This window comes from Scyliorhinus torazame, chromosome 8, assembly GCF_047496885.1.
Source record: "Scyliorhinus torazame isolate Kashiwa2021f chromosome 8, sScyTor2.1, whole genome shotgun sequence".
Lineage (NCBI taxonomy): Eukaryota > Metazoa > Chordata > Chondrichthyes > Carcharhiniformes > Scyliorhinidae > Scyliorhinus > Scyliorhinus torazame.
Window position 1 is genome coordinate 134,017,052 of NC_092714.1, and position 17,931 is coordinate 134,034,982.

Genomic DNA, 17,931 nt, shown 5'->3' on the forward strand with positions numbered 1-17,931 from the left:
GTGAAGGCTGTCCTCGTATTTAATAGCATAACTCACCCCTTTGCCCTCGACCCATAACACGAATGATATGTCTGACCAACCCAGGTTTTTTTTCCTGCTTTTTACTGCCCCCCCCGCAACAAACAATTCCTCCACCAACATGGTCATGAACAGTCCCCACCATGCCTCAAAGCTCTTCGTTGATCCCCTCAATTCACACTTAATCTTCTCCAGCCGTAGAGGTCCTCCAGCCAGGCCACCACCCTTGGTGGCGTTATCAACCACCATTCCAGCAAAATCTTTTGCCTGGCAACAAGAGAGGCAAAGGCCACAACATCAGCTCCAGCATTTCCGATACCCCAAAAATCCCCACCATTGGGTCCAGCCCGGCCTCTACCTCCACAATCTTTGATAGACTCCCAAACACCCCCTCCCAGTGTCTTTCCAACTTCTCAAAGCTCCAGAACATATGTACATGATTTGCTGGTCTTCGCCCACACTTCTCACACCCATCTGCCATCCCTTTGAAGAACCCACTCATCCTCGCCCGAGTCTGATGCATCTTATGCACCACTTTAAACTGAATCAAACTCATCCTCGCATGAGGAGGTCGAATTCACTCTACGCATCACCTCACTCCACATTCACCATCTTATCTCCCCCCCCCCCCAACTCCTCCTCCCATTTCTCCTTCATCTTCACCACCTGCGCTCCCCCTGCTCTACCAGCCACCGTTATATATCCTCAATCTTAACCTCCCTTTTCATCCGGGAACAGCAATTGCTCCAATAAGGTATACTCTGGCACCTTGGGAAACCCTCTCCAGTCCTTCCGCACAAATTCCCTCACTTGCAAGGTGTGGTAGTATGTATTGGGGGTCATGTGGGACTGGAAGCCCTAATGTCATTGGCTGACAGATCCCGGGTCCTGGTTGGCCGTTGACCTCAAGCTCCGCCCTGAAGGCGGAGTATAAGAAGCCGGAGTCTTCCCCCGCAGGCCAGTTTACTATCGAGCTGCGGGGGAACAGACACGCTTAATAAAGCCTCATCGACTTCACTCTATTCGTCTCACGGAGTCTTTGTGCGCTACACAAGGTACCTGAATTTGCTTCCCCACGGAAGCTCCATTCTCTCCCACAGCTCTTCCAGACTTGCAAAGCTCTCCTCCAGATATAGATCCCTCACCCTCACCAGCCCCACTTCTCTCCACCTCCTGTACATGCCATCCGTCTCCCCCCGGCTTAAACCCATGGTTCCCCACAATGGTGTCAGCACTGACATCCCCTCCATCCTAAACTGTCTCCTCAGCTCGTTCCATTATTTGTGGACTGTACCACCGGGTTCACCGTGAACTCCTCGGTACCAGCAGAAGTACCGCTGACACCATGGCCCTCAGGCTGGACCCCTACAGGACTCTTCTTCCATCCTAACCCACTCTGTCCCCTTTCCTTCCCACCACGGTCTCACCTTCTCCGCATTCGCCGCCCAGTAGTAGTGCAGCAGATTTGGTAAAGCCAACTCCCCTTTCTGTCGCTCGCCTCTTCCCGCCAGGTATCTTTCACGCCCATATAAACTCCAAAATCGCTGCATGAAGTTTCTGGAAAAAAGGCCTTTGGAATGAACATCAGGAGGGTTTGGAATATAAAATGGAAACTTGGCAGAACGTTCATTTTTACCAGCTGGACCCTCTCCGCCAGTGTCAGATGTAACGCATCCCATCTCCTCCACTAACTTTGTAAGGTTCCATTTATGCATCGTCACCCACTCTCCCGTCACCTTAACCCCCAAATCCTAAACCTGTCCTGGCAACCCTAAATGACAACACCTCAAGATTGGCTCCCCGGCCTGCCGCATTCACCAGAAACAACTCACACTTTCCAACATTCAGCTTATTGACCGATAAGGCCCCAAATGTCTCTAGTATGCCCATAACTCTCCCTATACTCTCCAATGGGTCCGATACGAACATGAGCAGGTTGACTACGTACAAAGACACCCAGTGTTCCCTAACCCCCCTCACAATCCCCTGCCACTCTACTGACCCCCTAAGGGCCAACGCCAAGGGCTCTATCGCCAGTGCGAACAGCAGCCACAACAGCGGACAGCTCTGCCTCGTTCCCCTGTACAACCCGAAGCTCCGTGAACTCATCTAATTTGTCCATACACTCGCCACAGGGGCTATGTACAGCAGACACACCCACGCCACAAACTTCAGCCTGAACCCAAACCTTCCCAAAACCTCATCCTCCCCGCCACTAACGTAACCTACATTTTCACATCCGTATTTAACAATGACATGGGCCTGTATGACCCACATTCCAACGGGCCCTTCCCCTTCTTCGAGATTAGCGTGATCAATGCCAGGGTCAGTCTTCCCCAGCTCCGACACTTCCCTGTCCGTACCCCCAGAATTTCCCTGGTCCCGGCCTGCCACCATAGCTGATGGGCTAGCATATGGCTCGCCTTCTCTCCATATTCATACTGCACCCCACCTCGCCCTCCGTAGCTGCCCCACTGCCTACCCATTGTCAGCCTGTCAAACTGCCACTGTAATTTCTTTCCGCCAACTCTTCCTTGGTGGGAGCACTTGAATATTCCCAGTCCACTTCAACTAGCTTGTCCAATAACCGCCCATATTCCTCCCTCCTTCTCCTATCTCTGTGAGCCTTGAAGAGATAACCTCCCCACAAACCACCGCCTTCAATGCCTCCCAAAATGTGGTTGCCGATACCTCCACATTCTGATTCAACTCCACATAGTCTCTGATCACAAACCGCACCTTCTCACAAAACCCCTTGTCCACCAAAAGCCAGGGTTTCTATTGAATTCAACTTTCACCATCTGTTGTGGTGGGATTCGAACTTGGGTTCCCAGGGCATTGTTGCTAGGCCAGTGATAATTCCACCACTCCCAGATTCAGGTTGGTCCAGGGTTCAAACCCCACTTTGACCTCCAAGCTGTGAATGCTGATTCTGGATTAAAGAGCAGGTTAACAATCCAGCTGCAAAATATTCCACTGCAGCCATTTTAGAACGGAAAACCTGACTTTCCTCTGCTAATTAGTTCTCCTATATCTCAAAAGCACATTGGAATTGTACAGAAAAGTGCAATAATTACTCAATGCATTCCTATCACCAGGCAACACGCTATGTTCCTTTGAGCCAGTTTATCCGGAGAGGCTCTGGATGGACAAGAAAGCTTTCTGCAATGCTTTTCCTTTCCACATCGTCTTTGATGAGAAGGTAAAACTTTCTTTGCTCTTTCTGAGCTACTGTATTGACTTGGATTCAGGAAGTGACTGTTGAAATTTCCTGAGGATATTAAACTAGAGAGGGGAGTGCGGTGTTAAGGTAGAACCAGGGAAAGGCTACGGCACAAAAAGAGACCATTCAGCCCATCGCGTCTGTGACGGCAGAATTGTGGGTAAATGCCAGGGATCTGCAAAAACAGTTTGATGGAGTTTGTAAACGGATTCAGTAGTAGGTGAGGGACGTCGGTACAGACAAGTGTGACACAATGCACATCCGCCAATGTAAACGTTTGCTCTTTCCACCAACAGCACGCAGTGGCAGAAATGTGTACCATCTATAAGATGCATAACATCAACTCGCCAAGCTTCCTCTGACAGAACCTGAAGGGAACACCACCACCCGCAAGTTACCCCTCCAAGTCACGCACCACCTTGACTTGGAACTATATTGTCTTTCCTTCACTGCTGCTGGGTCAGACTCCTGTTTGTATAAATTGGCTGTCAGATTTCTGACATTACAGTTATGATTACACTTTAAGAGTACTTTATTGACAGTAAAGTGCTTCGGGGCATCTTGTGGTTCTGAAAGTTAAGGGCAGAATTTTCCGATCCAGTCACCAATGGGCATTGTCACGGGTGGGAAGGGAAAATTTGGAGAGCCGTTAAAAGTCAATCTCTCTCCAAATGTTGCCATCCTCTCCGTGTCGATGCCTGCTAGTGTCAGGGCTGGAAAATCCCAGCCTAAGTTCAAATTCTTCTTTATTTCTTCTGAAGTCAAATACATCATCGTTGATTTTAAACATGATTATGATGAATGTGGCCTCTGAGGGCATCAGTTGATTCCACGCACACAAGAAAGTTGTGTTGTCTGGGTCTGATTCCCAAAACTGATAGTTAAATAGTTAGTGCGCTACAACAGAGTCAAAAAACTTAGCTTCTAATATCAGATAAACTAATAATAAAGTTATAAAACAATAACAAAAAATGCTTGAAAATCTTAGTAGGTCTGGCAGAATTGCCTTTATATAGCGCCTTGCACAACCCCAGTGCACCCCGAAAGCATTTTGCAGCCAATGAAAAACCTTTTTGGAGTGTGGTCACCGTTGAAATGTGCCAGACAATTTGCTCGCACCATGGTCCCACAAATCGTAGTCAGTCAAATGGCCACGTTGACTGAAGGATAGATGTCAGGCATGAAGAGAGACCTCTGCTGCGAGTCTAAAAAATAATGCAATCGGGTCCACTCTGTCCACCTGAGAGCGCAGACAGGGTCCTGGCTTAACGCTTCAACCGAAAGACAGCATCTCTGACAGTGCAGCACTCCCTGGTGGAGTGTCAGCCTAGATTAGTGTCTTGAGTGGGGTTTGAATTCCTGAGCTTCTGACTATGGTGGTGTGAGAGCTACCACTGTTTTAGCTGACAGCTAAATATCCACTTGTTTAAATTGTATGTCTGATGCCAGTAATGAGACATAATCAATACATTTGTCTATGATTTCATTGTTGATAAGTTATTCCTTTGTGACTATATTGATTAAAGGTTGTCACATTTTCTCCATATCAGAAAATACTAACGGAAGTTAATTTCTTATTGCTGTAGCTGAAGGTCAAGCAGGCAGGAGTGAATATCCAGAAGCATGTGCCTGGACTACAAACAATGAACATTCGAGTTGATGAATACTTCACAATCACCCATCCAACAATTCCCTTTACCATTCCCAGCATTCGGAAATTTATCAACAGTCAATTTATACTCGAAGCAAGGAGAGAAATGATGCCAGAGTCTAGGAAAACTCAACCAATGCTGAAACTCCGAGGTACAAATCACAACCTTTAGTGGAATAGCACATGGACTTGTGTCAACCTCCAATATCATGTTTCAGCTCACCTGTACAGGGACTGAAGAAACCTTAGCTCCCTCTGCTCAGGTACTGCGCCGATTCTAAGTAACCTGTACAGGCACCATCTTAGGCAGTTACTCAGGTTTCCACACTGGTTCGATGGGTTCTGAGATGGCTGATAAGATCAATTTGTGATGTGCGAACACTGGTGTTTGAGTTGTTGGGAGATTGCTGTGCTCTTTCCGATGCCTCAATTTCACCTCTACATGCTCCCAACAATGCCTCTCGATATGTTCTGTGCCTTCCCGAATTAACCTTTTCCATTTTGGTCAGTCACAAGCCAAGGTCTCCCAAGGCGGGATATTTGACCTCTTAATGGATTCTTTCAGGACACCTCCAACGAATTTCCACTGTCCTCTTGGGGGCCTTCTGCCAAGACCACATTCTGAATATAGCAGTTGCGTTGGGAGTGAATACAGAAATCGTAATACTATGCGCCTAGTCCACGTAATGCATAGAATTAGTCCACCACCATATGCAGTGTACAGCCCTTAGTTTACCTGTACAGGATGTGCATCCATTCTATCTCACCTGGACAGGTACTGTCCAGTCCTTAGCCCACCCTTACGGACACAGGATAGATGTTCAGCTCCTATCATGTTTATCAAATATCATTTTGTCAGCTGACCTCTAAACTCTGGGAGGGCATAGCTGGAAGCCCCTGTGTCAGGAAAACAGAGGTTGTTTTAGGTGATCTATATTTGTATTGTTAAATATTAGAAATGAGGTATAGACTTAAGTGGGCTTGAGTTAGTGTTTAATTGTAAGAAGAGTAAACCTCCACTTTGATATTCAAAAAAAAAAATTTAGTGTATCCAATTCATTTTTTCCAATTAAGGGGCAATTTAGCGCGGCCAATCCACCTACCCTGCACATCTTTAAGTTGTGAGGGCAAAACCCACGCAAACACGGGGAGAATGTGCAAACTCCACACGGACAGTGACCCAGAGCCAGGATTGAACCAGGGACCTCGGCGCCGTGAGGCAACTGTGCTAACCACTTACGCCACCGTGCTGCCCTTACTCCACTTTGATTAATGTTAGACAAAGGTGTTTGCATATGTGGGGATTTTGTTCAGTTCAAACTGTTTTTATTGTGCTGAGAGAGTGTAGCGCACAAAGACTCACGAGAGACGAATAGAGATGAAGTCGATGAGGCTTTATTAAGCGTGATTTGTTCCCCGCAGTTCAGTAACAGACTGGCCTGCGGGGGAGAACTCTTGGTTCTTATACTCCGCCTTCAGGGCGGAGCTAGAGGTCAACAGCCAACCAGGACCCGGGATCTGTCAGCCAATGACATCACGGCTTCACAGTCCCACATGACCCCTAATGCATACTACCACAGAGAGTTTACGGTGTGAACAGCAAATAAGATATTGGAGAAGGAAAGAGTTGTTGCTTCGCAACCAGGGACATCTTTAGGGTAGGAAAGCTTTTTTGATTGTGTTTAACTGAATTCATAGCAGTTGGTGACAGGAAGCCTGGGGGGAGAGTTGGGGGAGGGTGCGTTGGTGAGCAGGTCTCAGCTTTGCTAGAAGAAAAACCATAAAATGGAATCATAGTTACAAAAGCCAGTGCAGGAATTTAAATGACAGCTAGTTAAGGAAGCTAGAGAAAAGAAGAAAAGTTTCCAGGAAACTTAAGTTAAAGGAACAAAAGAAACTGGAACTAGAACAGGGGGCTGGACTCTCTACCTTCAGGATACTCCGTTTTCCCGGCAGCCCAGGGATTTCCCGACGGTGTGGCACTGCCCCGCAATGGGAAACCCCATTGACCAGCCAGTGAAACGGAGCATTCCGCCGGCATGCTGAACCCGAAATCTGGTGCAGCGGGACAGAGAATCCAGCCCAGGATACTTGTTGGATCAGGTTCCAGAATACTTGTTCATTGAAGCCACAGAGACAGCTGAGAAGGAGTTGGTTAGTGAGAAGCCAGAAAGACATCTGAAGTGAATCTAAGGTTTGTGATATCTTACCACAGTCTGTGAAGTGCTCGGTTAAATAATTGTGGAGAAATCGGTGGCTGGATCTCAGAGTGATCCAGTACAGACTTGTGAAGATAGGTGGGAGTGAAGGAGTATTGTATTATAGTCAAACCTTTCATGTTTCATAAATGTTGTTAAATTGGTAGTTCTGTGATTCTGTTCATCCATGTTTACTAAAATAATAGTAAAAGTTAAGTTTTTAAGCCAGGGTTCCATTCTGGGACCTTCCTGTCCAGCTATAACATCAATTGGAATCGTACACTCGGAAGGTGGTGGCAACTCAACCCGGTTACATCTCCAATTCCTGAAATTTTGTCTTGCCTTGCAAGGAGCAGAGCTTCTTCCCAACCCTTTGAAGGCAGATGTTGGAAAGGGGATGGAGCCCACGATGGGGAATCAGCCAAGAATCCCTGCACCCGTTCCTCAGTCAGGAGACTCAGAATTGTTGTGGAGTGAGCAGAGGGCTAACAGCTTAGCACAGGGGGCTTATAATCCTGAGGTAAAACCAGGGAATTTTGTAAATGCTCAGCAGGTTAAAGAGCAACTGAGTTACTGTTTCAGGACAATGACTTTTGATCAGTCTTGATGACCTTACCAGCCAGTAGAGAGTTGCATCAAACCCACCACGTCAGTGCAGTTAGCAATGGACAATAAATATTGGGTTGGTCAGCATTGCCTGAGAAGGAATATATTCAAAATGAAATAAAAATGAAAAATTCAGGGAACTAAGGGAAACAGGGAACCGGCAGGAAAATGGAGTTCAAGCTCAAGATCATCCATGATCACATTGAAGGGCAGAGCAGATTCGATGGGCTATGTGGTATATTCCTGTTACTAGCTCTTACATTCTTAGAGCAGAGACCCAGTTGATGGGTTCCACGCCAGGCCAGCAATGTGAGTCCCCAAATGACCAGTCAAAGTTTGTGCAAAGAATGCAAGGTAAGTTAGGGTGGGGTGGGGAAGTGGATATTGGGGATGTGTTTGTTGGAAATGGTAGGCAGGTTCCAGAGATGTACCCATTGTGGTAATTGTGTACCAGCCTGCCACAGGCAAATGAGATGACCTCCCAATGAGAGCAGCAAGGTCAGTACCAGAGGGTGTGATACTCAACCTGACCACTGGAAACTTAACCTACTGGACAATAGGGCAGTGCCATCTGTTTGCAGGCAGCGTTCCACTGTTTTGTCAATTAGCGAAACTCTGATCCAAGGTGGATTTTTTGTCTTTCTCTCAGGACAGATGCTGTGGATGGGAATATTCCAGTGCATGATTTACCTGTGCTCGCCACAACTACGCTGCCTCCAGGAACTGGAGGAGAGGAAGATGCACATCGCTGACATTGCCCAACATGACACGACGCGCGACCTCATCCTCCTCAACCATCAAAGGCTGGCTGAGATCGAGCTGTCAAATCAGCTCGAACGTAAAAAGGAGGAGCTGAGGATCCTGTCCAAGAACCTGGAGGTTGAAAAGAAGAAAACAGAGGTGCTGCTGTACGCCATGCTTCCTGAACACGTGGCCAATCAGTTGAAGGAAGGCAAGAAGGTAGAAGCAGGTAAGGACAATCTTTAACAGCGTCAGCATCAATGATTCCACCGGAAGACAAATCAAAATACAGCATGCATTTCTATAGTGCCTTTAATGACCTCAAATCACTTCACAGCCAATGAAACACAGTTTGAAGGCTAAATCAGAATATAGTGACTGCTAAATCAGAATATAGTTACTGCTAAATCAGAATATGGTCACTGCTAAATCAGAATAGCTACTGCTAAATCAGAATATAGTGACTGCTAAATCAGAATATAGTGACTGCTAAATCAGAATATGGTCACTGCTAAATCAGAATAGCTACTGCTAAATCAGAATATAGTGACTGCTAAATCAGAATATAGTGACTGCTAAATCGGAATATAATTACTACTGAATCAGAATATAGTCACTGCTAAATCAGAATATAGTGACTGCTAAATCAGAATATGGTCACTGCTAAATCAGAATAGCTACTGCTAAATCAGAATATAGTGACTGCTAAATCAGAATATAGTGACTGCTAAATCGGAATATAGTCACTGCTAAATCAGAATATAGTGACTGCTAAATCAGAATAGTTACTGCTAAATCAGAATATAGTGACTGCTAAATCAGAATATAGTGACTGCTAAATCAGAATATAGTGACTGCTAAATCAGAATATAGTGACTGCTGAATCAGAATATAGTGACTGCTGAATCAGAATATAGTGACTGCTAAATCAGAATATAGTTACTGCTAAATCAGAATATAGTCACTGCTAAATCAGAATATAGTCACTGCTAAATCAGAATATAGTGACTGCTAAATCAGAATATAGTCACTGCTAAATCAGAATATAGTGACTGCTAAATCAGAATATAGTCACTGCTAAATCAGAATATAGTCACTGCTAAATCGGAATATAGTGACTGCTGAATCAGAATATAGTCACTGCTAAATTAGAATATAGTGACTGCTGAATCAGAATATAGTGACTGCTAAATCGGAATATAGTGACTGCTGAATCAGAATAGTTACTGCTAAATCAGAATATAGTGACTGCTGAATCAGAATAGTTACTGCTAAATCAGAATATAGTGACTGCTGAATCAGAATATAGTGACTGCTAAATCAGAATATAGTGACTGCTGAATCAGAATATAGTGACTGCTAAATCAGAATATAGTGACTGCTGAATCAGAATATAGTGACTGCTAAATCAGAATATAGTGACTGCTGAATCAGAATATAGTGACTGCTGAATCAGAATATAGTGACTGCTGAATCAGAATATAGTGACTGCTGAATCAGAATATAGTGACTGCTTAATCAGAATATAGTGACTGCTGAATCAGAATATAGTGACTGCTAAATCGGAATATAGTGACTGCTGAATCAGAATGTAGTGACTGCTAAATCAGAATATAGTGACTGCTGAATCAGAATATAGTGACTGCTAAATCAGAATATAGTGACTGCTGAATCAGAATATAGTGACTGCTAAATCAGAATATAGTGACTGCTGAATCAGAATATAGTGACTGCTAAATCTGAATATAGTGACTGCTAAATCAGAATATAGTGACTGCTGAATCAGAATATAGTGACTGCTAAATCAGAATATAGTGACTGCTGAATCAGAATGTAGTGACTGCTAAATCAGAATATAGTGACTGCTGAATCAGAATATAGTGACTGCTAAATCAGAATATAGTCACTGCTAAATCGGAATATAGTGACTGCTAAATCAGAATATAGTGACTGCTGAATCAGAATATAGTGACTGCTAAATCGGAATATAGTTACTGCTGAATCAGAATATAGTCACTGCTAAATCAGAATATAGTGACTGCTAAATCAGAATATAGTCACTGCTAAATCAGAATATAGTCACTGCTAAATCAGAATATAGTGACTGCTAAATCGGAATATAGTCACTGCTATATCAGAATAGTTACTGCTGAATCAGAATATAGTCACTGCTAAATCAGAATATAATCACTGCTAAATCAGAATAGTTACTGCTAAATCAGAATATAGTGACTGCTAAATCAGAATATAGTGACTGCTAAATCAGAATATAGTGACTGCTAAATCAGAATAGTTACTGCTAAATCAGAATATAGTGACTGCTAAATCAGAATATAGTCACTGCTAAATCGGAATATAGTTACTGCTGAATCAGAATATTGTTACTGCTAAATCAGAATATAGTCACTGCTAAATCAGAATAGTTACTGCTAAATTAGAATATAGTCACTGCTAAATCAGAATCTAGTGACTGCTAAATCAGAATATTGTCCCTGCTAAATCATATAGTCCCTGCTAATTCAGAATATAGTTACAGCTAAATCAGAATATAGTGACTGCTAAATCAGAATATAGTCACTGCTAAATCAGAATATAGTGACTGCTGAATCAGAATATAGTGACTGCTAAATCAGAATATAGTCACTGCTGAATCAGAATATAGTCACTGCTAAATTAGAATATAGTCACTGCTGAATCAGAACATCGTCTGCTAAATTAGAATATAGTCACTGCTGAATCAGAATACATTCCCTACTATATCACAATATACTCACTGCTGAATCAGAATATAATCGCTGCTAAATCGGAATACAGTCATCGCTAAATCACAATACAATCACTGCTAAATTGATTTGATGCTGGATTTAGCTACCTTTAGGTAGTAGCCAGAATTCGCCGTTCAAGAGACCAAGGGCGGGATTCTCCGGCCGCCCTGTCCAGCAACCGGAATTTCCTGCCCGATGTCAATGGACCTTTACGTGGTCCGCATCCGCCTGTGACGATCTTGCGTCGGGATTGGTGGAGGAATTCAGCCCTGAAGTGCTGACGCCAGGACTGAATTATGCCGATATCACCAAGGTTGGTGGAGGGGCAGGTAGTGTTGAGGATTGTCAGAAGATCCAGCAGGACATAAATAGGTTGGAGACTTGGGTAGAGAAATGGCAAATGGTGTTTAATCAAGACGAATGTGAGGTAATGCATTTTGGTAAGTCTAACATAGAGGGGAAATATACCGTAAATGGCAAAATAGAATATAGAAAGTCAGAGATATCTGGGCGTGCAGGTCCACAGATCTTTGAAAGCGGCAACACAAGTGGTGGGGGGATGAATGATGTGGTGACACAGATATGTGCTTTGCTGCAGGAGATTTCAAAGAATGTACCATCCTCTTCAGTGATGTAGTGACTTTTACCAATATCTGCGCTGCCTGTGAGCCTATTCAGATTGTCCACATGCTCAATTCCATGTACTCCCAATTTGATCGTATTACAACAGTCCATGATGTTTACAAGGTGAGTCATGCACTATTCGTAATTAAAATGTATCCTCAACATGGAGCCCATCAGCCCATCTGTGTAAACACCGGGGACTTTAAATTGGGCAGATACCAAATTGCTAATACTCAAAATAAAAGTGGAAACTTTAAACACATGATGCAATTGGTCAGTCATGTGTAGTACCAATGGAGTAGAATTTCATCTCAGACTGTCTTAAGGCTTAGTATCAGGCCAACAGCAACCCCCACCCCCCAAACCAGGAGGCCCAAGATAAGGTTGCCAATTGCGTTCAAATATATTCCTGGAAGTTTCATCACATGATTTCCCCCACACTCCAGCCATAACATACCCATCCTTGTGACACACTGCCTTCCTACTCCAATTGGAAAGCAAAAAGATTAATTGTCCAATCGGATGATGCTTGACTGTCAACCATTTTCAATATTTTTTTATATTTGGTAAAGAGAAATGGCCAAAGAAAATAAATTTTTAATGGCCTTATGATTTTTCTCCAGGATTGCACACAGTCGTTAACGGTAATTTGGGGAAACGATGTTGAATGTTTCAGAACTTTGCATGAGGAAAGACTCACAAAACATGGGCCGGTCCACGAAAATGATAACTTTATGTTCTTTTGTTTGTGACCCTGATTTGAAATGGAACTTGTTCTATACGGATTAAGGTACAAAGCTCTATTTCTGGTTGGATGTGTAAGTGAATGCCCTTTGGACTGTGTGTAGGTTGAGACTATTGGTGATGCCTACATGGTTGTTGGCGGCGTGCCCATTCCTGCTGAAAACCACGCGGAGAGAGTCGCCAACTTTGCCCTGGGAATGAGGATGGCTGCAAGAAGTGTGAAGAATCCAATTACTGGAGACCCTATTCAGGTACAAAACCAGAGCCCCCACCATCATGTAGACAGACCCCTAGTTCAGAATTAGGCATGACTATCACAGTGACGTCTGGAAGATGTGGGCTTGCTGAATAAGGAATAGTTGCAACTTTTGGGATGGATGGTAGGCTGCAGACCACGAGGTTGCTGTCGGACTACAGGCAGGTTTCAGCAATCAGTGCGAGGTGATGTCCCCGTTATATTACGCTCGCCCTCACCAAGATACCAACATTGTTTTCTTTCTTGGAGTTGACATTTTCAAAGATAAAATTGAGGCCATAGATATTCCCACTACAGTTCAAAAATTACATTTTCAGTGGTGGAGTGAAACAAATGTGTTATGAATATTTAAAGTGATTGTCTCGTTGCCTTGTCCAGTCTCCGATCAGGCTTTACATCTCAGATGTAGACGATCTCCATGAATAGAGGATCATGTGGGACTATAATTCTCATGGAGCACTTGACGATTTTAACTCCCCTGGTCTGCTGAAAGACAGTTCAAATAAAGTGGGAGGCTTATCCCTGGCCTAAATTTCAGGCAGCAAGGACACTCATTGAAAGGCAAGGAGGGCTGGGGGCCTTCATTAAATATGTAGATCAAGTCCCACTGACATCATGTGGACTGGACAGCCATTTTAATCTAAGAAGGACCTGCCTATCCCATCAGGCTAAAGCTGGCGGGAGGAGGGGCACCAAGAGAAGAGATCCTACCCCAGGTAAGTTTATTTCCCTTTTCTGGAATTGGAGGAGTAGGAATGCTGCTATAGACTCCTACCCTGCCTGCAATTCTCTTAATTCCCATTCCCAAACTACGGACTGGCTCTGAATCCCCATTCCCACACTTATCTCTGGTGCCTGGCTGCCGGCCTCCAATGCGCCTCATTTCACTGGTTGGATAGCTTCTTCCCATTGGTTGCCTGAATTTCTGGTTGGTGAGATGACCCAAGCCATGATAATGTGGGCCAGCCATGAAAATCGGCTGGTCTTCCTGTTGTCCTGGGCAGGCCGCATGCTTAATAAGCTGCTTTCTGAACTAGGAATTTTAATTTCTCCCCATGACCTTGAATGTTATCTTTAAAATATTGCTTTCCCATTTATGTGACACTAGCACTAACTTTCAACTGGGGATCCCAGTCTAATATTGGTTGGGCATTGACTGCTGAGATGATTGACCTCTCAAATCCATAACCAACTTCCTTTGTGCTGGGTGTGATTCCAACCAGTGGTGAGTTGTCCCATTTGCTTCAATTTTACTCGGGCTCCTTGATTCCACTCATTGAGGATGGGGATATTTGTGGGGCCTTCTCCTCTGCTTAGTTGTTTACACTGGTGCAGTGCTGCAGAAGTGCACAGAGCACTGCTCCAGCACCTTCTATTTAAAACAGACTTGTCCAACTCAATGCGGCCCATCAAACATGTTGAACATTAAAGTGATTTATATTTGAAAAATGCTGCAAAGCTACTCATATAATCACAGGCTGGTTCCTGCCTGCATTTTCTACCCAAGAGGCTTACTAGTGAGCCTAGCAGAAGCAAATGCAGAGAGAAACCAGCCAGTGGTCGAATGAGCAGCGAAGAGTGGTAAGGTAGGTTTTGAAGCCACGTTCCAGGGCCCCGAGCGCGAAGCAGTGAATTGGGGGTTGCGAGGTAGCCGGAGTGAGACTCCGGCGAGCTGGAGAGGGACCCAGGTGAACCAAAGTCCAGGGCACCAGCGTCTGAGGAAGTGCGTGAAGAGAGACTGTGTGAGAGAGAGCATGGAGGGGTAGGAGAAGGGAGATTACACAAATTAGGCCAACTTTCTGTAGAATTTAGAAGATTAAGCGATGATCTGATCAAAGTCTTTAACATATTAACAGGGAAAGAGACAGTAGATAAAATTGTTTCCAGTAGTTGGAGCTTCTAGAGCTATAAATTAGGCCTAGACCATTCAGGAGAGATGTTAGGAAGTACTTCTTCACTCAAAGAGTGGTAGAGGTTCGATCTCTCTCCCACAAACGGCAATTGATGCTAGATCAGATAGATACATTTTTGTTACGCAAAGGTATTAGGGGATATGGGCCAAAGGCAGGTATATGGAGTTAAGCCATGATCTCATTGAATGGTGGAGCAGGCTGGAGAGGCTGAATGGCCTACTCCTGTTCCTATGAATGCGAGGTGTTGAGAGTGAGTGTGAGGGGGTTGGGGGGGGGGGGGGGGGGGGGGTGAGAGGAAGAGTGTGGGGAAGTGAGAATGTGACCCACATTAATTCCTTGGCTGTGCTGGTCTGAGGATGTGAAACAGTATAGTGTTTGTATTCCCTGCTGCCAACTTTGCATGGAATTTAAAGCATAGAAACAGGCTATTGGGCCCCCCTCATCGATGTTGGTGCTTATGTTCAACACAAGTTTCCTCTCGCCCTTGTTGATCACTGTTATGGACGCCTGGTCAGTTCTCAACAGTGGCTAAGAGACTGAACCACAGCCGCAACTTTTAAAAGTTTTTAAGATGGTGCAGAAAGATCGATTCGTTCCAGGAGTGATAATATAAGAAATAGGGCTTGGTTATTTTATAAACAAACTTTAATAAAACAAAAGAAAACAATATTTAAACTTTTAAACTTCAGCCCTCACAATAACAAATTACATGCAGTTTCTTAACCTTAACACACTAGTTCCCATTGAACAACACTTTACTTGAACATGCAGCTCTCATTCCACTTACAGAGCAAGACAAAGGCAATGCTCGCATTTACAAAGACATTTTTCTTCTGTTAGGGACATTCGTTCAGAACCCTTTTCCAAAGCCTGTGTCGGTGGAACCTTTCATGAATTCTCTCGGTCGATTTCCAAATCCTTCTCTCCTGTACCTGTTCAAAACAGCATTCTTTCCTTCGCTTTCTAAGCTCCACCCAAACAAAGGTTCTCTGCTGGGGTTCACAGACTTGAACCCATAGTCGGTATCTTTTTAAAAAAATTTAGAGTACCCAATTATTCTTTTTCCAACTGAGGGGCAATTTAGAGTGGCCAATCCACCTAATCTGCACATCTTTGGGTTGTGGAGGTGAAACCCAAACAGACACTGGGAGAATGTGCAAACTCCACACGGACAGTGACCCAGGGCTAGGATCGAACCCGGGTCCTCAGCGCCGTAGGCAGCAGTGCTAACCACTGGGCTAACCACTGGGCTACCGTGCCGCCCAATCATCGTTGTTATCTGGCCCACTCCCGTTTATACAAAAGAACAGAGCCATGCTATTGATATGCAACTAACCTCCCATTGATGGACAAAGAGACCATCAGACTCTGTAAGAGGCTAATAGCTGGTCAGATAGGAGTGTCCCAAAGGACATGGATCTGGGACATCCTGTGTATTCTCACTACTGAGTCTAAGTCTGACTGGGACAATGTAAAGTGGCTGGTGGTGGAATATCACTCTGACTCTGTGCTAGCAGGTTATTTTTACCCTCAGTCTGTTTAAACCCTAAATTGCCTGCCACACCTTCAATCTCATTTTTGGACCCAAGTTCCTAATACCTCCCTCATGTAACAATCATACCATCAGGGTAACCTTCAGCTTTCTTCCTCGTGTGTTTATCAAGTTATTCGGTTTCAGCGCAGAAGTAGACCATTCAGCACATTGCTCTGTGTCAGTTCTCTGCAACACACCTTAATTGATCCCACTGCTTGACCTTTTCCCTGCAGCCCATTAAAAAAAATTCTCTCCAGGTAAATATCCAGTTCCCTATTGAAAACCGCAATTGAATCTGTCTCCACCACATGCTCAGGCAGTGCATTCCAGATCCAAAGCACTTGTGCAGAAAGATGTTTTTCCTCGTGCCAATCACCGTCAATGACTTATGCACACATTCGCCAGCAACCTCTGCACCTGCATTTCCTTTCGAATTGTAGCCTTCATTTTATGTCACCTCTCCTCGTTCTTCTGGCTAAAATGTATCACTTCACACTTCTCTACATTAACTTTGTCTGCCCATTCCACCAGCCTGTCGATATCCTCTTGCAGCCTATCATTATCCTCCTCACAGTTCACAAAACCTTCAAGTCGTGCGTCATTTTCAAATTTTGAAAGTGTGTACACTCAGGTCTCGGTTATATATATAAATCAAGAAAAGCAGTGCTCCCTCAGACAGAAATAAGTAAAGTTTTATAACATTCATGTTTTTAATAGTTTTGAATTAAGTACTTAAACTGCTGCTGGATGAAATTCCATCTATGCTGAAGTCTAATGTTTCAAAGTACCACATGGTTCAAAATAAAATGCCGATTGGCACTAATATGTTCCACTTAAAAAACATTGTTTAACTAATGTTTGGAGACTAAAAAAAATTTTTAAACAGCAAAACAATGGAATAGTAATTTAGAAATGATACGGCCAACACATTTTCTTAGAGCTGCTACACCTCATGATTTGGCACTGGCTGTTTAAATGTCCGCCACTATTCACAGCTGGATGTGGCAGCACTGCAGAGCTTTAATCTGATTTGTTGGTTGTGGAATTGTTTAGTTCTGTCTATCGCATGCTGTTTCTGTTGTTTAGCATGCATGTAGCCCTGTTTTCTAGCTTCACCTGGTTGCCAGCTCAGTTTTAGGTATGCCTGCTGCTGCTCCTGGCGTGCTCTCCTGCACTCTTCATTGAACCAGTGTTGATCTCCCAGCATGACGGTAATGGTAGAATGGGGCATATGCCGGGCTGTGAAGTTACAGATTACGGTTGTATACAATTCTGCTGCTGCTGAAGTCCCACAGACCTCATGGATGCCCAGACTTGACAGTTTCAAAATGTATCCCATTTAGCATGATGGTAAGTACCACACAGCACAATGGATGATATCTTCAGTGTGAAGGTGAGACTTCATCTCCAGAAGGACTGTACAGTGAACACTTCTACAAATATTGTCCTGGACAGATGCATATACAACATGTAGATTGGTGAGGACGAGGTCAAGTAGGTTTGTCCCTCTTGTTGGTTCCTTCACCACCTGCTTCAGGCACAATTTGCAGATATGTTCTTCAGGACTTAGCTAGATTGGTCAGTAGTGGTATTACTGGGTCATACTTGGGGATGTTACGATATGGCAGGTGGTAATTGCTGGGCTGCCCAAAGAGAAA

General features: G+C 44.2%; 1 protein-coding gene across 1 annotated transcript in view; it reads left to right on the plus strand.

The window, feature by feature from the left end:
• LOC140428883 (guanylate cyclase soluble subunit beta-2-like) overlaps window positions 1-17,931 on the plus strand; it is a 107,582-nt gene that overhangs the window by 69,016 nt on the left and 20,635 nt on the right. Inside the window, exons 10-14 of the mRNA XM_072515530.1 lie at window positions 3,117-3,220; window positions 4,828-5,044; window positions 8,346-8,666; window positions 11,801-11,949; window positions 12,675-12,821. Coding sequence (XP_072371631.1) covers window positions 3,117-3,220; window positions 4,828-5,044; window positions 8,346-8,666; window positions 11,801-11,949; window positions 12,675-12,821 — 938 coding nt within the window. The remainder of the gene's footprint in view (window positions 1-3,116; window positions 3,221-4,827; window positions 5,045-8,345; window positions 8,667-11,800; window positions 11,950-12,674; window positions 12,822-17,931) is intronic.